General features: G+C 39.4%; 1 protein-coding gene across 3 annotated transcripts in view; it reads right to left on the bottom strand.

Moving 5' to 3' along the window:
- The window catches only part of Zfand3 (zinc finger AN1-type containing 3), a 203,823-nt gene that overhangs the window by 42,080 nt on the left and 135,672 nt on the right, over positions 1-26,071 (bottom strand). For 2 of the 3 annotated variants that reach the window (XM_038341746.2, XM_038341747.2), the window contains 2 exons: positions 21,846-22,028; positions 3,559-3,624 (listed from right to left, as the gene is read on the bottom strand). In XM_038341746.2, coding sequence (XP_038197674.1) covers positions 3,559-3,624; positions 21,846-22,028 — 249 coding nt within the window. The remainder of the gene's footprint in view (positions 1-3,558; positions 3,625-21,845; positions 22,029-26,071) is intronic. The other variant, XM_038341748.2, reaches the window with a different exon arrangement.

Below are 26,071 nucleotides of genomic sequence, written 5' to 3' on the forward strand. Positions count from 1 at the left end.
CATGCAACCTGGTTCACAGTCTACACACCCATGTCCTGATTCACAAACTTCAACTGTGTCCTTATTCACACTCTATACCTGTCCCCTTCTTCAGAAACCACTAACTTAATTAAACAAGGTAAAAAAAGAGCACAACAATGTTTAGAACTGGGGACAAACTAAACTGTGGCTGATATTAACACCATCAGCCAGCTGGTGGTGGCTCAGACCTTTGATCCCAACACTAGGAGGCAGAGGCAGATGGGTCTTGGAGTTCAAGGCCAGCCTGGTCTACACAGTTCCAAGTCAGCCAAGACTATACAGACAAATCCTATCTCAGAAAAACAAAGAGAGGAAGGAGGAAGGAAGGGAGGAAGGAGGGAGGGAAAGACAAAGTAAGGAGGGGAAGCGGGGGAACCTCACAATCTTCAATGGGATAACAGAGGAGGTCTCTTGAGAGCAAGGCTCAACCCATCCGAGTTTCCACTGTAAAAAACTCAAAAGAGGGGTGGTGGTGGCACATGCCTTTAATCCCAACACTCGGAAACCAGAGGCAGGTGGATCTCTGTAAGTTCGAGGCCAGCATGGTCTACAAAGCAAGTTCCAGATAGCCAGGGCTACACAGAGAAACCCTACAAATGATAAACTTCAAACTCCTTAGAGACTTCCATTAAAATCTCAGTGTCTGAGACTGAACCTCCAGGCACCTCTGGAAAAGGGCCATGTAGGGTTCAGCCACCCAGGCACAGTGACTACCAGTTGTGGTAAGAGGGAGAACCTGGTGATTTTTGTTGCTGTTTTTGTTTGTTCATTTTTGGTTTTGTGCTTTTATAGGCACACAGAATTCAAGAGTTAGAGAGTTCTGTGAGCTTGCCCAAGGTTTAAAGAAAAACCACTACTACCACTACAACCAGCACTACCACCTCCTCCTCCACCTCCTCTTCTTCCCCCACCACCACCTCCTCGTCCCCTACCACCACCACCACCACCACCACTGACCTCAAAGTACAGCAGGAACTCCTGAGTGGGTTGTGTGAAGATACAGAGGTAAGGCTTCAAGTAAAGCAGAGATGCTGGGGTGTTGGAGAAGCCAGGAGTATGAGATGTCATTAAGCAAAGCTAGAATCGCTGAGAGGAGCTTGTTTAAGAAAGAGGCTACAAAGGATTGCAAATAGCAAAGTAGCCCAAGTCTACTGGAGTTCAGAAGATGCCACCATAACTCTGAACGGCAGACATAGAGCTTGCAGGTTTGTTTTTTTCTCAGCTGGTTTTTGGCCTTGCTTTGGACCAACCCACCCTTTACTTGCTATATCCACCTATCTCCCTTTAGAAAGAATATGTGGTCTGCTCACATAGACAATGAAGTGGAAAACATGTATTTTATAGGTGCCTAGAGTTACAAGTTTGCTTTCCATCTCAGATGAAACTTTGGAGTTCTGAATTGTATTGAGACTGCTAAGAGGATGGGGATTTTTGAAGCTGGTCTAAATACATTTTAAATTATAGGTTGGTTATTTGTCTTTAGAGACTCGAAACAAAATGCTAAGGTTGCACTCTGAAATGTCCCCATAGGCTCATGCTTTCAACAGTTTCCAATGCTTTTACTATCTGAAAGTTGTAGCAATGTTTTTAGAACATGGGATAAGGAAACCAGCTACAAGTAGAAGGCCTCTGAAGGCCCTGTCCACATCTGGTTCCAGCCAGTCTCAGCCTCACGCATGGCATGCACTATGTGAATAGACTCTATCTCAAACATCATGGCTTCCTTGCTATAATGGATTGAAATCTTTCTGAAACTAGGAGCCAATATAAATCTTTCTTTCCCCAATTTATTTCTATCAGGTATTTTGAAAACATTAAAAATTACTGTAGTTATTAAAAAATAAAATGATGAGCTATTCAACATCTACTATATGATCTATGTATAATGTTCTTCTTACACTGAACCTGTGAGATAGTCTTATCCCACTTTATAGATAAACAATTTGAAATGTTAACTTACTTTTAAAAGAAAGAAAACAAAACAAAAACCACACTATATAAATGGCTAAAAAAGCCAGGCGGTAGTGGCGCACATCTTCAGTCCCACTACTTAAGAGGCAGAGGCAGGTGGTTCTCTGAATTCAAGACCAGCCTGATCTATAGATCAAGTTCCAGGATGGCCAGGTATACACAGAAAATCTGTCTTGAGGGGGAGGAAAAAAGATTTAAAACCTAATTTGGTTTTAGAAACTGCATTTTAAAACTACATTACTAAACACTGTAACCAAATATGTGTTTGGTTTCTTCACACTTAAATCAATGACATACTTTTTCTATTTAAGCTTGGGGTGGGTGGAGCATATAATAAAAATGTGGTACATAGTAATATGATGATGCAATGTAATACAAAAGGTTTTAGCATCTGCAGGACGGAATTCAGGTCCTGTCCACACTGCTCTTTAGCAGTCTTTCTCAGGAAATCCACAGTGTCCTGAGTACCCACCATCATTTTCATCTGTGAAAAAGGTTTGAGAACCATCTTGCAGAAGTGGTCTCCAACCTCCCACTGGCCAATGAGGACAATCGACCTAACTTTAGGGCCACTGGTCTGTACCTCAATCATGCAGAGAAATGCACTCTATCTCATAGAGCTAGCCCACTGTGCACACAGTAATGACAGCAGGCCAGGACTGTCACGTACACCTATCTCAAAGCTGGCCATTTCAAAGAAAAAGTAAAATCAAATTCTCTAAGAGTTCAGCACTGGATGTTACTCTGAGTCTGCACAAAGACGGTCTGCATAAACATCCACAGCAACCGTCCATATTTACAGGAGCGAAAGCTTAAAAGCTGCATGTGAAACAGTTTTTATTTTTCTGTTTGAGAGTTTAAAAAGACTGAATTGAGTTATGAAGATCATCTCGACTGTGACCTTTAGAAAACAATATAATATGAATACAAACCTTGAAATACCTTAAACAGCAATTAGCAGTACTAGAAAGGCACACCGTTTAAAATAAATTAAGCTATAGGCTAAGGGAACAGTGGACATTTGAACAACCCTTTAAAGGGCTACAAGATTCATGACTTCATATTTAATAAAAACGTCACAGACGCAAAAATGTTTGGGGCACCATCCATTCACGAAGATTGGTTTCAGTAGAGCCCCACAGCTTTAACATCAACAAGAAATTTCCACAAATTACTAACACACGGCAACAAACAAGCTGGTACTTACTGCTCTATAAATGCTTCTTTATGCTTTCATCATTACTTAAACATTAGAAGATTCAGGTCATAGACAAATGGACAATACTCTGTATTTCATACCTGTTTTTTGTCTTATCAACTTTGTAATATTAGCAAATTGGTAAATTTTGATGCCTACTTATTTGAAACTAGCTGCCAGCACTATTCAGCCAATATGACTCCAATGAACATCATTCTCACTTCTACTCAAACTTTATACAATCCCAAGTACAAAATATATCATTTTCCATTGATAAAAAAAATTAAAAACTCCCCTGGAGTATGCATACCAAGTTAGAATCAGAGGCTAATTTCTGGGAAGAATTCAGGTAAGGTTGGTGTACATACCTGCACCACAGGATCTTTTGGTTGGTGTGATTAATGAGACATGAGCTGTGTCTGTGCATGGCCCACCTAGAAACAAAACACAAACAAACAAAAGGCACATCAGTCAGGTATTTTCCACAAGCCCATAGCTGCCACCACAAATAAGAAAGAGAAGCGTATCAACCTGCAGATACGCTAGGAGTGGCAGCAAAGTGATAACCGTGCACAGATTTCTTGAAAGGAAAGAGCTTGTATTTTAGCTTAGCAATGGAGTCCATGGAGTCCACAGAGTCCCAGTCTTTCTACATTGTGATACACTTTTCATAAAACACTCTTTGGGGAGGGTGGTTTCAAGACAAGGTTTCTCTGTAGCTTTGGAGCCTGTGCTGGAACTAGCTCTTGTAGACCAGGCTGCTCGAACTCACAGAGATCCGCCTGCCTCTGCCTCCTGAGTGCTGGGATTAAAGGCGTGTGCCATCACCGCCTGACTTCATAAAACATTCTTAAGTCTCACATAATGTTCAGAAGTTAAATAATGAAAATTTAATTAGAATTCAGATCCAGGAAAGAAGAAATTACCCAAATTTTGGAGAAATGAGTTCTTCCACAAAGCAACCAGGTAGGCATATGTATCCTTTTATAATCTCAGTGGTCATTGTACTTTGAATTTACTGTAAAACCGGCCTAAAGAAGGGCATTCCTTCTTAAAAGAAGGAATAACAAAGGGCTTATCAGAAGAAATAAGGATGTTTCAGTATACAGAGAAAATACTGCTGATCAAGAAAGGATATTCAGTTTTTACTAAGTGGCACGGATGAGTGTGTCTCCATGGGATCATGGTGGGTTCAGAGATCTGATACATAGAGTGTGAAGAGTTTAGTTAGTAGAAGGCAGCTTGAAAAGCAGCATTTCCATTCTGCAGGATAAGGATGATCAAATAATAATATGAAGTTGATACTGACTCCCCTTATCAATGACTATGTCTCACCTTTGAAAACAGAAAGCTGCTGTACAATATGGATGCCAATAACTCTCAACTTGCCCCGAGAAAGCAGTATTAGTGACCACAAAAGAGCAGAACGCACGGGCGAAAGTTATATTATTCTAAAAACGTTCTTTAGGTGACTGTTTCCGCAAAGGAAATCAGTTGGCACAGTTTTATATAATCTATGACAAGACTTTATATCACTGACATTACTCACTGGAAAAAAAAAAAAGATGAAAGAGCCCTGAGACCTGTAGCTGGAAATAACGCAAGTCATGGGGAAAGGGACTTGGAGATCCAACCTAAGAAGCCCACCATTAACCCATGCTTTCCTAGTCCAAGGCCATAATGGCAACAACCCTTATATAAGTCATAGAAGGAACATGTTTAACGAAAAAAGAACCAAGAAGTGTGCTGCTAACTTCCAAAAGCGTTTGACAAATACCCATGGTACACCACACAGGTTATTCCCACAGAGTCTGCAATCTTACTATTGTACAGAAGAACGATACACAGCTGCAATAAATAGCTGGATGGAGAAGAATCAAGTGCCAAAGCATTAAACACATAATGAATGTCACATGCAATCAAGAGGAAGAACATTCATCACTAGCCAACAACACCTGGAAAATGCAAGAATAAAAACGGGGCAAGAGAAATTAGAAAAATTCAAAAGATCTCACAGAGGGCAGGGTATCCCAACTGAGCATTTATTCCAAACAGAGGCTACCTTTCTCCAGGGAAAGCTTATATATACTAAAATCTGAGACACTTAGAAGAGCAACTGAGACTTGAAAATAAGCAAAGGGCAGAGGCAGTGAGCCAAGCCATACAGAAGCCAGACAGTTCCAAATTCTCCAAACTTTTCCAAACTCCCCAAAATACTGTGGCTCCTGATTCCATGTATTTTGCTGTTGTTCTTAACAACAACATTCCTATTCTGGAACACAATAGGCTTTTCTTGAAGATGACACTTGCCACTTCCATTTCTTTCACAATAAAAAGCAACAGTAAAGCTGACAATAGCCTAAGGGTTCATGGACCATCTCAGTAAGAAGGCTTCAATAAACTGTGATGCTTTCTATTGTGTCTCAGCACCTTCTCTTTCATCAAAATTCTTGTCATCTGTCACTCTCCTCTGTTGGGTAAAGACTGTGTGGGCACTGGGCAGTTAATAATGCTGGTGGATTAAATAGGGAAGTAAATGGCTTTATAACACTTTAATGGAGGTATACTATAAAGGGACAGCAAAGAATGGAACACAGGTTGAGAATACTTTATACAAACTAAGATCAGAACTGTTTTGGATTGGATGTTTTTACTGTATTCTGGAATATTTCAACATAAAGTTATCTTGAGAATATAAGTTCCCAAGACAGAAAATCATATTCCATTATACTTCACCTAGACTTTGTACACATAACCTGAGCTAACTGTACACAGGACATGAGATCAAGTATGAAATTTTCTCTTGTGTCTCGTCTCCCAAGTGTCCGATTAGGTGTTTAAATTAGGGGCGGCATTTTAGCTATTTTTATGTCAATTTTACACAACCTAGAATCATTTAGGAAGAAGAAACCTCAATTGAGTAAAATGTTTTCAACCTAACGGCCAGTGGGCAAGCCTGTGACTGATGGTTGATTGATGTGGAAGGGTTCAAGCCCATATTGTGGGTGGTACTACCACTAGCCAGCTGGTCCTACAAGGTGTAAGGAAGCAAGTTGACTAATCCATGAGCGATCCAGTAAGCAGTACTCCTTCATGGCCTCAGCATCAGTACCTGCCTTGAGTTCCAATCCTAACATACCTGTATGATAAGGGCCTTAAGCTATAAGATGACCCATTCCTCCTCAAGTTGTTTTTGATGCGGTCTTTAATCTTAGTATTAGAAACATACGTTAAAACAGATGTTCAGGCTGTGCTAGAATGAATTATATGACCATTGGACAAAAATATTAGAACATCTTCTGAGACACTGGGACTGGCGAGGTGACTCTGGTTGACAGCATTTACTGCTCTTTCATAAGACCCAGGATTGACTGACAGTCAGTCAAATTCTGGCCTTTGCAGTCACTAGGCACTTACGTAGTGCTTATAGTTATACACATACAGGCAAAACACTCATACACATAAAATTATTTTTTAAAATAGGGCTCCTGAGAATTCAATATAAACTCTTGATTGATCACGCCAAGGTAAGCAGAAGACTTACACGTTTTTCTAAGCAAACTGGACACACCATAAATATTAGCAGTTCAGTAAGTTACAATATATGATGGATTTTCTTTAATTCCTAGTTCAGTATCTGGCCAGAATCAAGGGTTCTGAAAACACAGTGAGCTGTGGAGAACAGTCAGTAAGAGTGTATACCAAAAAGGTTTCTTAAAAGACATTAACAACCCATCCATAAAAAGTATGAGAAGGGAGAAAGCATGGAATCAAAGCAAATAAATATTTGGAATTCATAAATTTACACTCCATTCCTGAAAATGTCCAGGTAATTAATGAATCAAGGAAATTTTACCTTGCCTGAAGGTTAAGAGTTTATCTTTAAAAAAAAAAAAATTACTCGTCAATAAATTTCTGTGGGCTTTGGCAAAAAAATGCAAATAATTTTCTAGCTACAAAGCACAACTCAGCATGCATCACCATACAAGTGTTCTCCAGAGGCTTGTTAAGCTAGCAGCCTTAATTCAATGTGTTCACTCCATTACACTGACATACAAACAGAACCACAGCTGAGCCAAGAAAAACTGACAGCAACAGTAACTGGCAATGATAATGTATCCCAGCTTTGATAATTGGGCAATATTATAAATGGAGAACTTGGAATTAAGTTTGGTCTGGCAGACAGTAACCTATGAAACACTTTAAAACACAGATCAAAAGCCAGTGAGTACCATACATGCATCTTATATTAATAGTGTATTATCCAAATCACAGACTCTTGAAGGAAAAAATAAAAAGGGCTAGTCACTAGAGAGGAGACTATCTACTCTTAAAAATTAATTATAAATCAACAGTTAAAACAAATGTAGGCAATTATGGGAAGGGTTTCTGTCAACAACAAGAAAAATATGGCATTTGTCTGTTGCTGTTTGTTTTTTATTCTTTACTCTTTGGGGGCCCGCCACCTGGCTACCAAATAAAAACACACGGAAGCTTATTTTTACTTATGAATGCCTGGCCTTAGCTTGTTTTGGTTTTGCCAGCTTGTCTTATCTTAAATTATCCCATCTATCTTTTGCCCTTTCTTACATCTATATATCTTACTTTCCCTCTTACTCCGTGGTCCGCTGTGTGGCTGGCCCCTTACGTCCTCCTTTCCTCTTGCTCCTTCCTCCTCCTCTTCCCAGATTTCTCCTATTTTTTCTCTCTGTCCACCAGTCCAGCCTATCTTTTCTTCTGCCTCGCTATTGGTCCTTTGGCTCTTTATTAGATCAATCAGGTGTTTTAGACAGGCAAAGTAGCAGTTTCACAAAGTTAAACAAATGCAACAAAAAAGAATGCAACACATCTTGGCATCATTAAAACAAACGTCCCACAGCATAAACAAATCTCAAAATAATATTCTAGAAAATGTGTCCCCTATGGTTCCAGTACACGAATAGTACTAAGAACTGAACTACTGGCAATGGACAAAATGAAGTTGTCCACCTCACCAAAAACAGGACCAGCATTCCTTTCAGGACTATCTCGTGTCTGAGGGAGCCACCCCATGTACCTATAGCTCTGAACATGTACCTACAGCACACTGGGAGCTCTGCTCCCTTCTTGGCCATCTTTACTTTAAATAAGAAGCAAGACAGACTAGTTAGTTAACAGAGTGAGGTGAAGAAGCCAAAGCGTGACTGGGTTACATGGGTGAGGACAGGAAACAGAAACTAAATACATTCCTAAGCAGAGAAAATGTAAGTCATGATCTTGTATACCAAAGAGGCACAAGACAATTGGTGACGCCAAAAAGGCACTGATATTTAGTGCTAACAATTTCAAGACAGGGAGCCCAGATTCTAGTGGAGACCAGTGTGGCCAGCTGAGCAGCTCAGAGGATCCTTTGACAACTATAGCAGGAAGTTTAGTGCCAGGCACAGAGCACCACTGTTCTCAGAAACTCAGCATGCTGCTCTCTGGAAAACCAGGAGCTCACCGAGTGATCACCATGGACAAGCTGGCATCACTGCCATCAACTGTGTGTCACATCTGCAACCTGTATTATGGCAACTTCAGAAAGACAACTTTTGACTGTTTCTATGTTTAAAAAAAAATCACAAAATTTCTTGTTTGCTATGTTTGGCTCTGTGCAGGCTGGTTTTACACCAACTTGAAACAAAAAAATTGGTTACCTGAAAGGAGCTTCAATTGAGAAAAATGTCTCCTTAAGATGCAGGTGTAAGGCATTTTCTTAATTAGTGATTGAGGGCCCTGCCCATGGTGGGTGGGGCCATCCCTGAGCTGGCGATCTTGGGTGCTCTAAGAAAGCAGGCTGAGCAAGCCAGGGCAAACAAGCCAGTAAGCAGTGCCCCTCCATGGTTTCTGCATCAGCTCCTGCCTCCAGGTTCCTGCCCTGCTTGAGTTCCTGTTCTGGCTTCCTTCAGTGATGAGCTAATAAGTGAAAGTGTACGCCACATAAACCCTTTCCTCCCCAACTTGCTTTTGGTCATGGTGTCTCATGTCAGCAATAGAAACCCTAAGACAGGCTCTCAGGGAAGCAAATGATTCCTGAGCTTAAATAGCAGCACATGCCCACAGTCTGAGCACTTGGGAAGCTGGGAAAGGAGTATCTCAAATTGGAGATCATCCTAGGCTGGCTACACATAGCAAGAACCTGTCTCACAAAAGCAACCTGACTTGCCTTTCAGCCAATCGTCATGTGTGCTTTTTTACTTCCTTTGTTTAAGTGAACACCTAATTTTTCCAAGATCCTGCATTATCTAGAGGGGTGTAATAACAGACTATCACATTGTATTTGACGTTCTATTCAGGACTCCTTTCTCAACTTACTTTGTAATTTACAAGTGAATAATGCTTGGAGGAGTGTGTAGTTTGTAACCGGGAAGTCTACATATTCTTTTCTTCTAGGGTTTGTGTCTGTGATGGTATTAAAGGTGTCGTATGTAATGCTGGCCACATGTGAAATGTCAAGAACACTATGAAGTGCTATTCCTCAGCTGCACTCCCAACCAAAAACAAAAACAAAAAACAAAAAAAACAAAACTTTTTTATAGCAAACCCAACAGAATTTGTGGATTTTTCTGGAGAAACTGCCATCTCGGCTCTGTGAGAGAGAAGCTGCAGCAAATCTGCACACTCACTTCACTGCAGCCCCGTGACTCTCAGTCTTCCTGACTCTGTGACCCTGTAATGTTAATTCCTCGTGCTGTGGGGACCCCCAAACCCTAAAATTATTTTTCTTGCTACTTCCTAACTTGTGATTTTCCACTGTTGTGAATAACATAAACATCTGTGTTTTCCAATGGTTTTTCTGACTGCTGTGAAAAGGGGTCGTGACCCACAGGTTGAGAACCTCTGCTGTAATCTATAGACAATCAGGACTATATAAAGTTATGCCGTTAACTGTCAACATTCACATTTCATTTCACAGTGAAGAAACAGAATTCTTAATTTTTTTCAGTCTCCTATAGCTGTTGAACATATATCAAAAAGCCATGCCCAAGAGACCTCACAGTGCAGTCAATTAATTCCACAGGTGACCAGGCTACTGTGACCTGAGGAAAACGCACTGGCATGGAGGACAGCTACACTTGGACCAACATGCTCTCCAGAATTCAAAACCCAAAGCAAAACAAATATAGAAAATACTATTTCTCCTTTATCTTCAAGTGGAGAACAATCTACTCTAAAAGGTTTTGTTAAAACACCTGCCATGACTGATTATATTTTGTTCTGCTCCCACAAACCTTCATGGCCTGTAGTTAAACCACGTGCTAAAGCATCATTAAAAAACAGACTGTCAAGGAGTCAGTCAGCTAGAAGTGCCAGAAACTCCATGGTCAAATATTCTACTATTAGCCTTCCAAGGAAACTGCAAAACATTAATACACAAAAATAGCCACTCCTCGAGCAGATTTACAACGCTTCAATTTTCTTGCTTAATTAACATGACATTTACATAACAGCATCTAATTAATTCCCAATGAAAGGCACTGTGGACTTATTAGAAATGTATCATCCATTTCTAACCAGCTGGCCAATTTCACTCCATCATAATCCACACACTGTTTACTTTGTAGCAGCTCACTTTTTCAGGCTCACCATCCTAAAGGTGACCTCAGACAGATCCAACAGTAATAATTCTGTCTTCTCTCTGGAGATTTGGAAATTGCTTGCTGGTGAAGCTTTTCAAAGAAGTAGGGCTTCTGAGCAATGGAAACAAACTTTTATCTTGGTGTGGTCATGTTAAAAATAAAAACATAGAAAAATACCCAACCTACTTCTTGAGTAATAAAATAGTCCCTCTGTGAATGCCTTTAACATGGATGTGATTTTAAAATGGCAAAGGACAGAGAGTAATAACAACCGGGGACAGACTAGGCTGTAGAAGAACCAGTTACCTTTTCAGAAAAGACCCCCACCCCCTTTCCACAATCACCTTCCACCTGCAATTCATGAGTTAGTATAACCAGAACGGACATGCCTAATGCCTAATCTATCTACATAACTGGGTCTGAAAAGGTCTACTGATTAAAAGCAAGTACACATACAGATATAATGGATGTGATTCTAAGTTTACAGAAAACCAGCACAGACGATGGCCCTCACATATCTCCAAATCAAACTTCTAAAATGAACCATTCATAAGAAATGTTACAGAACTTAAGTGCTGATCTGTCAGAAATCCTAATCCTAACTTGCTGTATGACCACTCATAAATCCCTAATTTAGATATGAATAGTATAAGAAGATTTTCAAAGTGGGCCAGGCCTTGCTATTGGTATGTTACTGATGACTATCGCATCCCACCTTCCTCATAACTATAGTCTTGGGCGTCTCTGCAAACACTGTGAGATCTGTGTGCAGTCACCACTATGTTCACTAGAAATAAAATCTTCCCACAACACCTTCCCAGGAAGCAGCGCCAATAGCAAAGCTAAGTTAGGAGTGCTTCCCACCGCCAAGACTCAGGGATGCTTCCATGGGCACTAAAGGGGCTGCGGAAGGACCTGCAACAACACTGAGGCCAAGAGCCTCTCCGGCAGAAGTGGTCCAAGCCATCGAGAACACCAAGTGTCCAGAAACAGTTCTACACCAGATGAAAACAATCCAAGCCAAAAACCACAGAATATGTGGAAGAACTGTCATGCTGACTAAAACAGTTGATTTTTACCACATTTACATGTTAATCTAACAAGGCACCTCCTGAACTTTCAGTCCTCAAGTAATCTTTTTATATTTAAAATTATTGAGGATCACAAAGAACTTTGGTTTACATATACCATATTGATTGATACCTATATAAAATTTAAAAACACAAAACATTAATATTTCATTTAAATTAACAAAAAGTTATACTTGAATACACAAAGATTCTTTTATGAAACACAACTATTTTAAAAACTTAAAGAGTCCCAAGCTTAAAAGGCGGCATTGGAGTTTTGCCCCTGTACCTACAGCACATCTGCTGCAAGAACACACTCTCATGCTGGTAAGGAGTGAGAATGGCTTCAGAGATCCTGAAGGACCTCGGTTTAGAACTTCTGACACAGTACACAACAGTGAACCCTTAAGGTTGATAGATTTTTTTCCAATTCTCCCACACTCCTCTCAAGCTAACCCTCTCTGATGTTACTGTTGGCAGAGATTAATCCATGCTTGCAGTGTAAATAAGAGATTTATTTTTTTTTACTATCTAAAAATTTTGGGGATCAAAATCAGAGTCCCTTTAGGAAAAGTTTTTTTAAAAAGTCATTTCTAATTTTAGACACTGCTTTTGTTGCTCAAGACAAAGCACATCTAATATGGTTATTAAATCAGGGATTGTCATCATCTAATTTAGGCCTTGATTCTGACTACTGAGGCTTACCTAAGGCCTAACTGAGAAATGAAAATTTGCATTTCTACCACTGGCTCAAGCATGATTTTCATAACACTGATACAGACACTTGATATTGAGAGATTTTTTCTTTTTTCTTTAAAAAACAAAAATCTAACAAGATAAACAAAATTGCTCAGAGGTTAATAGTACTTGTTGCTCTTGCAGAGGTCCTGGGTTTGGTTCCCAACACTCACATGGTGGCTAATAACAACTGTCTGCTAACTCCAGTACTAGCAAGATCTGATGCCTTCTTCCAACCTTCATGGACCCTTCATGCAGATGGTACATATGCACACATTCAGTCAACCACATAACATAAAAATAAATAAAATAAAAATGAAGGTAGTAAGACAATCCTCAAGAATCTTGTCTACACTGGTAATGGCAAAAAGCTTCTGTGCCCACCTCAGAAAAGGATGTAATTTGTGTGCATTCTTCATCAGAAGCATCAGGAAGAATGAAACAAGATATCTATCCAGACACAGGTGCTACGCCATGAAGTAGTCCCTCCAAAGCACACTGCACTAGGAAGCCAAATTGTTAAGAACGACACTGAATACACACAGTCTGCACTGCCAGAAGTTACTAGGAATGTCACAATTTGAATTATGTAGTCAAAGGTTCTACTGGTATTTTGAAATTTTAAAAATCCTTACTGAAAATCCTAGTGAAGGATTGGAACATGAAATGGCTTATAAAGCAATGGAAGAAATGAGTATGAAATATCAAGTCACATGTTTGTTTTTTGTGCTGGCAGCCCTGAGTTTTCAAAGAACTGCATAAACATACAATGCATTTCTACAAAGTTAAAATAATTACTTCAGCATATCCAAGTAGAGGCATCTCATGACTTTTCAGGCAAATGTTTTGCCATAAGTAAAGCTTGGATTTAGTTTTAAGTCATCAACGTCATGCATTTCTTGTACCTACACAAAACAAAACAGCAGCAAAGGCTAAACTGGTGTGGCATGACGTACTTGTTCACTGTGGCCTTTACCTTTAGACAAGGGCAGAGAATTTCATCTATTAAGAGAATCTTCTGAGCTTTTGTATTTGCAAAGCCCTAATCAGTGGCAAGAAAATTCAAAACTGCATCTGATCGGCAGTAACTAGACAGCCTTACAGCCATCGGGGAAGACTTCAGAAACAAACCTTTTAGGTTTCAAGCCTTAGAGACTCTAAATAGTAAGTATTAAAAGTTTGCTAGTCTTCTCTCTTGCAAAGAGGAATCTAAAGGAGGAAATTCAGAAGATGAACAGAAAGTACCCTGACAAGAGGCAGATGCTATCCACACATGGTGAGACAGGCACAGACACAATTACTCTGAGATGAACTGTCACAGTGAGACACACAAACTTCAAAGTTTTATGTCTTGAGATTACTGAATTCTACCATTAAACATTGAATATATTAATAATAAACAGTAGCTACTTTAAATTCAAGCAATGAGACCTCTTAATGAATCAAAACAAAGTAGTTTTTCCTTTTTTTTTTTTTTTTTTTTTTTTTTTTTTTTTTTTTTTTGTCTTGAGACAGTGTTTCCCTGTGTAGCCCTGGCTATCCTGGAGCTCACCTCCACCTACTTCTACCTCCCAAGGGCTAGATTAAAGTGTACCACCACCATATTCATCCAGCCATATAAATCAATTCTAAAAAAATACTAAAATTAACAATGAAACTCCTCTATATATTTAAAGTAAGAATCAACTGAGCACTGCACGGACATGTACGAGGAGCACAGTAAAAAACAGAGGCTCTCCTTGTTTGGAACCTGAGATCTGAACTGTACACAGAGATATATTCAAGTCTAAAAGGTAACAATAAAGACAATTTGCCCGCAAGTGTCACAGATAAGTAGTCCAGGGGTTCCTTAATGGAAACAGTCAAGAGTAAACGAAATGATTTTGAGCTGGGCCCAAGAGAGCATACTTGGAATGGGTCACATTAGTCACAGGGAAAATCAATTAAGAGGAAGTCTCACTACTGAACATCTATGCCCCAAATACAAGGGCACCCTCATATGTGAAAGAAACATTACTAAAACTTAAATCACACATTACAGCCCACACACGAAGAGCGGGAGACTTCAACACTCCACTCTCACCACTGGACAGGTCATGGAAATTAAACAATGCTCACCTGCATCACCAATGTATCAAGGAAGAAATTAAAGACTTCCTAAAATTCAACGAAAATGACCACACAGCATATCCAAATTTATGGTACACAATGAAAGCAGTGTTAAAAGTAAAGTTCATAGCACTAAATACCTATATAAACAAGCAGGGAAAATCCCACACTATTGAGTTTACAGAACACCTGAAAACTCTAGAACAAAAAGATGTAAACTCACCCAGGAGGACTAGAAGGCAGGAAATAAATTGAGAGCTGAAATCAACAAAATGGAAACAAAGAAAATAATACGAAGAATCAATGAGACCAAGAGTTGGTTCTTTGAGAAAAATCAACAAAATAGACAAACCTTTATCCAAACTAACCAAAAGGCAGAGAGAGACTACCCAAATTAACAAAATTAGGCCAGGTGGTGGTGGCACCCGCTTTTAATTCCAGCACTCAGGAGACAAAGGCAGGAGGATCTCTGTAAGTTCAAGGCCAGTCTGGTCTACAAGAGCTAGTTCCAGGACAGGCTCCAAAACTACATAGAAAACCTATCTTGAAATCAGTATGACGATTTCTCAGAAAATGAGGAAACAACCTACCCAGCAATACCACCTTTGGGTATATACCCAAAGGATGTTCAATAGTACCACAAAGACATATGCTCAACAATGTTCATAGGACCATTATTTGTTAAAGCCAGAACCTGGGAACAACCTAAATGCCCTCAACTGAAGAATGGATAAGGAAAGCATGGTACATTTACACAATGGAGTACTACACAGTAGAAAAAATAATGCTATCTTGAAATTTGCAGACAAATGGATGGATCTAGAAATCATCATATTGAATGAGGTAACCCGGACTTAGAAAGATAAATATCATATGTACTCACACATAAGTGGCTTTTAGACATAAAGCAAAGAAAAACCAGCCTACAATCCACAATCACAGAGAACCTAGACAACAAAGAGGACCCTAAGAATAAATGGATCTAATCTACATGGGAAATAGAAAAAGACAAGGGAGGGCAGAAAGGGAGGAGGGAGGGGAGCAGAGAAAAAATATATAGCTCAATAAGAACAATTAAAAAAAAGAAAACTTAGGGTTAAAAAGGAATTGTCTATATAACTGGTACTGGGGTTATGAGGCTATTACTAAATTCACTGAGGGCTACTCTGGCATAAGCACTGAAAACCACAGCAGCCAACCCGATGACTGGGACTATGGTGTCTGCAGGCAGCAGTACATACAGCATGGTCAAGTAGGCAAAGGAGAATGTGGGTCAACACAAAATATACAATTTGAGAAGTGTTCATTTCTAAACTTTCCATTTTTATATTTAACAAAGACTTATTATCCACAATATATGAGCACATGAGCAAGGTGGAGGGAGCTAAATCAGCAAAGATCATGGACAGGCAAATTAGTCATTTCTTTTAAGCCAGAATTTGAAAATGCTGTCATACTTCATGCGACTACTTGAAGGTAGCAATTGAAGCTGAGAAAGAGCAGCAGGTGAGGAACTTGGAAATGATAAGTTTGCTTTAATTGGGCTCGTATTTTGACAAGTTAAAGGTTAAATGACACTGTAAGTACTTGAACATGGTAGAGCAGAAATAGTCTGTATAAGCAAACACTCAAGTCTTGCATCCTGAGAAGCTTCAATTTAAAGATCATCCACAATAAATCCTCAATGATAGCTATTTGATTCAATAAAGCACATAATGGACATTCCCAAACTGTGCTGCAAAGTATCAGTCTTCTCAGAACAAGGCCCTAATGAAAGCAGCATGCTTTGTAGAACCAGCCTAGGATTAATAAATAATACTACAGAAAAGACCCTTTAAATTAAAATCAAGAGACATTTAAAGTTTGGGCATTCTTTATTGCAGGAGAGAATCTTCCACTTTGAGACTATTATATATCAGAAAAGCCCCATCTGTTGTATAATTACCTCTGATAAACGACTTGATGCTTCGAGCTTCATTAGAGAAAAGGGAAAAGAAAGGCACACAGAGAGAGAACTGTAAATAAATCGTTCCTCCATATTTCACTTAAAACCAACCCAGCAGGAAGTCATAAAATATTTTTAATAGGTAATATTTCCCAAACACTTTGCTGAAAGCTGTTAGCCTGTTCTGTCCAATATCTGGCCTCCTACAGAAGCCACACTGAAAATAGGCAAACTGGCTCCCTTTAGAGTTTACTAGAAATTTAATTGGAAAATCAAATAAAAGCTTATCTACTTGGTGGCAGTGACATCCACTGTGCAGAGAGCAGATCAGGCGTCGCAAGAATCAACGACAGGCTATAAAGTAACAGGCATTACAACCTACAGATGATGATTGACCTCTACAGTTCTCACACTCAGGAGGTAGAGGCAGGAAGATTTCAAAGTATGAGACAAGTCCAAGCTCACAGGTGAGACCTGAAAACAGCAAACATCATTTGTAAATCTCTGACTAGCTAAGGCATCACCAGAAACCAGTTTCCAGGGAAGCAAAGTGCATCCTGCTCAACCAAAACAATTTAGGCACAACTCAATAACGTTCTTATACCATCATTTTGGGAATTAATGGCATATATTAAAGGAAAACTCAAGGCGTTGAGACCAGCCTGGGCAACATGTCTTACTTATGGTTACTACTGCTAACAAAATGCCATGACCTAAACAAGCTGAGGAGCAAGAGGTTTATTTAGCTAAGACTTCTACATTGTAGTTCATTATTGTAGAAGTCAGAACAGGAACTCAAGCAGGGCAGCAACTTGGAAACAAGGGCTGATGCAACTATGGCCATAAAGGAGTACTGGTTTGCTCCTGACGGCTTTCTTATTGAACCCAGAACCACCTGTCAAGGGATGGTCCTACCCACAAAGGACTGGAATCACCCACATCAATCACTAATTACGAAAAGGCCTTACAGCTGGAACTCATAGAAGCATTATCGCAATTGAAGTTCCCTCCTTTCAGATGACTCTAGCTTGTGTCAAGCTGATACAAGATTAGGCAGCACAGCAACACAAGGAGACCCTGTTACACAGCAAAGCAAAACAAAGCAAAAACCAAAACTCAAACCGTAGAAAACATGATTCAAACAAACACAAAAAAAACCTTACAAGATAACTTTAGGAGCTAGAAAATCAACAAACCAATCAGAAAATTATTAAGGAGAGAAGGAACCAAAGCAGAAACAAACAAAATTAAGATGGGGGAGGGGAGTAAAAAAGTAAAATCAACAATATTAAAAATAAGGGGAAAATTAGAGTCAAATAAAATCAGAGACAATAAAAGGAGATTTTACCACAAATGATGACCTAGAGATACAAAGGATTACTAGGGACTATTACCAATAACTACTCGCTCAATCTGGAAAAAATAAAATGGATAAAATTCTAGATTAAATCATGGGAAATAGAAAATTTAAATTAACCAACACTGAGCCAGCAAAACTTGGTAACAAAAAAGAACTAGACAGCATCACTAGCTAAGTTTTACCAAACTTCTAAAGAACATAATGTCAAACATTTTTAACTCACTCCACAAACCTAAAAGGGGAAGGAATTCTCTCAAACTCTTATATGAGATCACATTACCTCAACACCAAAACCAGACAAGAACACACATACAAAATACAGTTACTGACTACTATTTCCAATAAACACAACCCACAAACCGTCAGAGTACTAGGAACCCCAACCCACAGCACATCAGAATTGTTATAAACCATGACCAAGACCCAGCCCCTAGGTACAGATGGTTCAAGATGTACAAGTCAATGAGTGTGTGCATCACACCAGCACAAAGATGGAAAGTAGACAAGGAAAAGACAGTTAATAAAATTCAACAACCTAATGAGGCACGGTGGTTCACTGAGGGAGAAGTGCCTTCAGGCCTGCTGGGTTAGAGAAAGAGACTCTGAAAACAACAAAATCAACAATTTCTGTAATAAAAGCTCTGATTAATTAGGCATATAGAAAGATTACATCACAACACAATTAAGGTCATGTGTGCCAAACACACATCAAACAACATAACCAATGGGGAAACGTCAAATCCACTTCCCCAGGATCTGAAGACAGATGGGAGGCTCTCTGTTACCATCTCTCTATGGAACTGTAAGCCCTAGCCACAACAATTACACAAGAAAAAGACAGACCATCCAAACCAGAAAGGAGGAAGTAAAAGTAACCGTCTATAAATGACATGACCTCATAGGTAGAAAGTCCTCAAAATTTCACCCAAAACAATTAGAACTGATAAATTCAATACATGTTCAAGGTACAAGTTCAGTTTTAAAAAAGAAAAGTAGTGTTTCCCTATCAGTAAGAAATTTGCTGGGAAAGAAAGCAACCCATTCACAAAACCTACAAAACAATATAAAATCTAGAAATAAACTTAAGCATGTATGTGCATGATCTCTCCCATGAAAAATATAAAACACCAATGAGAGAAACTCAAGCACACAAAGAAAACGAAGAGAAAGAAAAGGCACCTCCTCGCAAAGAAAGATAGCCCATATACATGTGCTAGAAGCAAAACGTTCAAATGGCCACACTAGCCAAAGCAATATGCAGAGTCCACACAATCTCTACCAAAATACTAACAGCATCTATTTTCTTCATTGAAATAGAAAATAAAACCAGAAAATTCTTATATAATTCACAAAGTATTCACAAAAGTCAAAGCAACTGTAAGCAAAAAGAACACACAGAGGCATCGCACATTCCAAAAACCACTTCCAGCATAGCATGATACAGGCACAGACCAACAGGACAGAATAAAGAACTCAGAGATGCCACCTACAGCCAGATAACTTGCAATAAGGCAGAAATAATAAATACCTAGTGTGCTGTGGAATAATCCTTTTGTATACTGTAAAGACTTGTCACTCGAACTGGCAAAGTATAGGCGGGACAGCAAAATTAAGGACAATGAGAAGAAAGAGGACAGAGTCAGAGGAGATGCCAGCAGACAAAGAGGAAACAGGACACAGAATGTGTAGAAAATGAGGTAACAAGCCATGAGCAATAGGGTAGGTAAGAAATATGGGTTAATTTAAAGTGTAAGAGCTAGCTAGTAAAAAGCCTGAGCTATTGCCTGAGCAGCTGTAATTAATATTACATATTAATATTATTACATATTACATATTACATATTAATAGTGTGTGGAGCAGAAACTTCCCACTACACTAGTGGAGAAAGGAGTATCAATAGATGTTGCTTGGGAAGCTGACACTCAGTACAATAGGGCTGAACTTCCTACTTAGCACAGGTAAGTTTTTACATAGAGAAACATGAGAAAGTAACAGCTAAGACACAAGGCTGGGAAATCATGAAGTAACCAACAGGAAGATGTCAAACCAAAAAGCTTTTAACTGCAAAGGGAGCAATAGGCACAATTCAGAGATAACCTACTAGTGGAAGGAAATGTTTGCAAAGTATCCTTTAGTTAAAACCCAGAAGATAAGGAACTCAACCCCAAACAAGCAAAACAAAACTTCTCAAAAGAAAATGGGAAATCAACAATTGTGGAAAAAAATGAGAACTACCAAACAGCAGAAAAATGCCAACTAAACCACAATAAAACACCACTGCCCTTCTGATTAAAGCACTGTTACCAAACAGACAAGAAGAAGAGTGAATATTGATGAGTATTCGAGAAGGAGGAACTTTCACACTCTGCTGATAAAATGTGAATTACTGCCCACTATGGATATTGACAACACCATCATGGTATACATTCAAAAAAAAACTCACTCTGCTTAAGAGTAACCTGCACCTTCACGGTTCCTGCAGCACTATTAACAAAAGCCAAGAAGTAATCAACTTGGGTGTCCATCCCTACACAAATGAATGACTAATGTGGTACATACACATAATGGAAAATGCTTACCCATTGAAAACACGAAGGAAGTCCTGTCACATGCAGAATATTAAGTGAAAACACATACAAGCACCACTCCTTCCCACTTAAATGAATGTGGATACTATCTAATTTAAAAAGAAAAAAATGGGCTGATAAGTAAGGAACAGTGCTTATCAGATGCAGAACATAGGGGTAGACAAGTATGGTTGGTGGGTACGGAGGATAGCTGCATCGTAGAGATGCCTTCTAATATACTATGTCACAACTGGATAGTGATGGTTGACAATAAATATTTATTTCAAGAAGACTGAGCAGAGAGAATTCTGTACATGCTCAGCACAAACCAGTATCTGAAATGATGGCTGTGCCAAACATTCCTGTATGCATTCAGCAATACTATGGGCAGGTGCTGAGATACCATGCTGTATGTAACCAGTATGCGTAATCATTACAGTGAAATGAGCAGAGAGAAACAGAAAAGAAAACATTTCAAATCATATTTTATCTCCTTAAAAAAAAAAAAACCTGTGGAGGTCCTCACAGTTCGGGCTGGCTAAACGCATGCACACCACCACCTGGTACCATGCAACTCAGGTGGGTGAAAGACCACAAGAGCCAGCCTGGGTCCTTATGTCTGGGCCGGCTGAAGGTATCCACGGGCCCACCTGGCACCACAAGAAATGGAGGCGAGAAGCAGGCAGTACATTTCATGTGTTGAGCTAAGAAAAAGATAAGTGAAGGCGGTGACCAATAGGTTGGTTGATGTAGGCAGTCAGCTTGCCACCCAGGTCCAGGGTAATTTCTGGGCCTTAGCTGCTACCTAGGGCCATGTCTGGATCCCTGGTCCAACTGAAACCGGGGTCTACGCTGACGTCCATGACCCATGTTGTTACCAAGGGTCACGGGGAAGCCTGCGGTCTAGTCCTGCAACCTGTAGACATTTTGATGTTAAATGGCTATGCTGCCACTGGGGCCAAGTTAATCTGCGTGGCTTGTGCTAACCTTCCACAAATTGGTAGAATGGATAGCCTGAACTACCACATTTCTAAACATTCATTACATTTGAAAACTAAACTATAACCTTAACACAAAGCATGAGAGGCAAAAACTGCTGTTGTGTTATCTTTCTAAATTTGAACAAATATTATGAGTTACTGCTGTGCCCCCAAAGAAATAGTTCTAGCATTATAACTAGCTGAGCACTAAATACGCAGCACCTGAGGTTAAGGACTCATGTAAATTCCTGGGCTAGTCTATGACTCTTATGGCTAGGGACTTACATTCCTCTTTACTCGGTGAAGTTACATTCAGTTCTGTCGGAAGCGACTGCTGGCTGGGGCTAAGAGTTGGTGTGGCTATAGAGGTATTGCTGTTGTCACTGGTGGTCTCTTCAGAAAACAAATCTGATTGGCTGTTACTTGTACTTGGGGCAGAATCATCGTCTGGTTGTTTCTTTTGAAAATCTAAAAAGAAAAGGAGGTAAGAAAGCTGGTTTAATTGAAGAGCTTACAGCCAGAGCAGTCACTAAAAACATTACGTTAGCATCAAAGTTACGTGCAACAGCAACAAAGGCTAATGTGGGTAATTAAAAGCATGGAAGTAAATCATCAATTAAAAAAAATAACCAAAAATGTAACCACACGCATGATTTCTAGAGAATGACTTAAACTTTAAATTTATAAATTAGAGCCCTTTGTTGTTCAGATGACTGTAGGCACTGATTTCAATACTGAACTCCGAAAATCAAAAGATGCATGTTAGCATTTCAAGAGTTATCAGTAGAACAGAGGAAAAAGAATAAAAGTGATGAACACTCACAGGTCAGAAGGAAAATGGCAGGCAGCACAGAAAGTAACAGAAAACATTTAAAATGGCATGAATTGGTGAGTATGTGTATCTCAATAATGGGAGTAAATATAAAAGAAATGAACATAACAGCAAAAAAAAAAAAAAAAAAAAAAAAACACAGATGGAGGAAACGGGCTCCACTTAGTTACAACAGCCTTAAAGACACAACAAGGATGGTTATCTAGCTAGTGATTTCTTTGATTTCTTAAGCTGATAAGGGGTATACAAATGCAATTGTAACAATATTCTCTTATTTCATTTATAAAAAATATAGCTCTTGTATGAAGCACAGGCTACATTTATCAACTGGAAGAAATATCTTTAGAATTCCACACGGTCTTACCTTGGAAGAAGAGAAGCCACAGCCACCAAGTTCTTTAGCCTTATCAGACCCACTACATCTTAACCTATTCTTAGCATAACTGCTGGCATTTATGACACAATTGAGTATTTCTGCATAACTCATTCACATTAACACTCAATAACACTACTTAGTTTGTAAGTAGTTAAGAGCAAGTGAAGAGGAGAGCAATTCGAGCTGAGGGCACAGCTCATGGCTCCTCATGGCACACAGTGTAGATGAGAAGCACCAGCCCAGATCAGGAAGAGCCCTCCAGGTTATTTCCCACCCATTTCCAGCACTGTTTCTCTCATGTAGTATGTCTCTTAGCCACTTTCTTATTCAATGTTTTGATATTTTCAAAATGATTTATCAATATTATTTTATAGTATTTATCAAAAATGTGCTACATGAAATAAAACATTGCCCTTTATATTTGCAGTATAAAGTATAAAAAGATTTTTATGTCATTTCATTAGTATTCCTATATCAAAGATTCCTGTGTCTTTCCTATGACTGTGTACCACACAACTAGGAATGTTATAAGGCCCCAAAAGACAGACTCTAGTGCATTCCTCAATTCCCCAAAACAGATACAAACTAACTGAAGCATAAGAACCTGTCCCATGAGTTAAGGTCATTCTTCCTGTTGGCACCATGCCTGCCTCAAAGCATCACCTGGCTCTTTCTTTTCAGCCAGTACCTAATTTCTAACACCAGGAGAAAGTAGGGCTGGAGCAAGGGGATTCAAAAAGCCCATAAGTTCACTCAGAAGGGGCAGAGTGAGGTAAGAAGTGAAGGAAAAAGTCAAATGAGGCCAAGAGACTGCTTTCTAGAGCTCTTATTTAAAAGCAGAAAGAATGAAAGGTCCACAAACAGCTGCTTGTTCTGATCAGGGACTAAAAGTTTGGTTCACTTGTTCTAAAATTCTGAAATAAATGGGCAAGATAGAAAACTCCAAAACAAATCCACTACAGTATATGAGAAAATAATCAGGATAACTTCCATGATTTACTGGTACTGTTAATGGAACACTCAAAAGTCTAAATCTACCAGTTAAACCACTTTATCAATGCTGCTCATATCCAGCCATTCTCACTCTCTAAACATGGAGAGTACCTGAGAGGAGACCAGATGGGAAGAAAGGAAAATTATTTTTAAAGATTTGACATACAACAGCAGATTCTCATGGCACAGTCAACCACACCCATGAGTAAAAATCACAGTACTTTTTGTCATTGACCAGCAAGATGGAAATTCTCTGCTGAGAAATCACTTGAGACAATCCAAAGTGCAAAATAAAAGGCTAAATTTGTGCATGTGCAAGTTATGTACAAGCATTGATGGGAGGACGAGGAGAGAACCTGAACAAACCCTTGCACAAAGATGTACAATGGCAGAAGTCTCAGCAAAACAATGCCTCCTGCCCCATTTTAAACCTTCAATAAAATTTTTTAAAAAATGATCTTCTTTACATAATTCTTTAAAAAGGTGGCATTTTATTAGATGTTCAACTAAACTGACCTTAAATAAAATAGCTATGATATTGCTTCTTCTGTGTTTATAACCATGTAAGTATAACTTACATACACCATAAATAAATCTAAACCAAAATGCCACTATTGGGTCACATTTAAAATACCTACCATTTACTACTGTGAACCTTTGTAAGTGCTCTCAGTTCCTAGTGGGCTAGCATTTTTACACTTGAATGTTCAGAGACCATGAGTTTCTATTTCGATCATCATCAGAGTCGATCACTGCATCATTCCATTTACTCAGTGGGGTGATCTGACTTGCTGTACCAAAGCTTCTATATCATCTCTGAAGACACTAAAACTGGGTTTATACATCATGGCAGGTGGAGATCTATGAGGGACACCAAGCAAAGTGTGGCTCCTGCCAGGAGTTCTGCATTCATTCTACTGATAGTGAGACATGGTAGGGATGGGCAGCTACAGTGAGGGCTGGAGCTGGGCTTTGGGCTAAGAGTTACTGATTCCTGTCTGGGCTTGCCCTCTACAGCAGTACTGTAACTAAAGGAACCAGACACGTAGAGCTTATAGGAGGGATTCTACACATCCCCACATTTCCTTTCCAGTCTCAAAAGCCTAATCGTCTTTCAGCGCAGATTCCAACTTCCTATTCCCACTGCAAGGTTTTGTTTGGCTATTTCATACCATAAAGTACTTCATATTTCAAGCAGGCAGTTAAAGGTAAAATGTTGTCAAGAGTTTTGTCTCAACCCACTTACAAATAAAAATTCATTTCCTGTATCTCCAAAGTTTGGTTCATGCAAGACCTACACAAAAACTTCCTTTAATAGAGCTGAGTTCTAGGCAGGGTGGTGGTGGCGCACGCCTTTAATCCCAGCACTCGGGAGGCAGAGGCAGGCGGATCTCTGTGAGTTCGAGACCAGCCTGGTCTACATGAGCTAGTTCCAGGACAGGCTCCAAAGCCACAGAGAAACCCTGTCTCGAAAAAAAAAAAAAAAAAAAAAATAGAGCTGAGTTCTAAGCTTCCTCCTGCCTTCTCAGTATCTATCAGAGACTAGAGCCCTCACTCTCTACCAACTTGGGTGTCTACTTTAAAAAGCTATAAAACCTTATGAGTCAGTCAATTCATAAATTAGACTTTTAGTCTTCCGATTAAAATCTTAATAAAATTCTAGGAGTTAGATGTTACCCTGGGTTAATGGCCTAAGCAAAAACTAGTTTAACCAAGAGTTAAGCATGAATGAGCTTAGTTACAAAACCTTGCAATGTAGTCAGTCACCTTTAAACTATATAGTTTCAAGAGAAAACAGATCTCACTGAGACTGGGCTCATTTAAATTTCTTTCATGAATCATCTCTTCTGGCTTTGTTAATGATGAAGTGGGAAATTGCGGACCAGATTCTTACCTTCTCATGCTGATTAGTTTCTCTGGTTCTCACAGAGACTGTGGATCTCACAATAGACTAAAAGAAGCTGTTTTGCTTTTTGCGAGCTTCTAGACAAGTTAAACACATCCTACACATCCAAACCCACGCACAGAGAGAAAGAAGGGGAAAACAGAGAGACAGACAAAGACAGAAACACAGACAGACAGAAACACAGACAGACAGACACACACACACACACACACGGGGGGGGGGGGGGGGGGGAAGGGAGGGAGAGGGAGAGACCAACTGACAGACGACTGATAGTGATAAATGACTCCTGTGGTCTTTGTGAGGACCAGATGAAGCACTGTGTGAATATGTATTGTTGACAGGGGCATGGCCATGTCAAAAAGCCCATTGCCTCAAACCCATAGAAATGGCAAAGCCTTCCCCTG

This window comes from Arvicola amphibius, chromosome 9 (assembly GCF_903992535.2).
Source record: "Arvicola amphibius chromosome 9, mArvAmp1.2, whole genome shotgun sequence".
Taxonomy (NCBI): Eukaryota; Metazoa; Chordata; class Mammalia; order Rodentia; family Cricetidae; genus Arvicola; species Arvicola amphibius.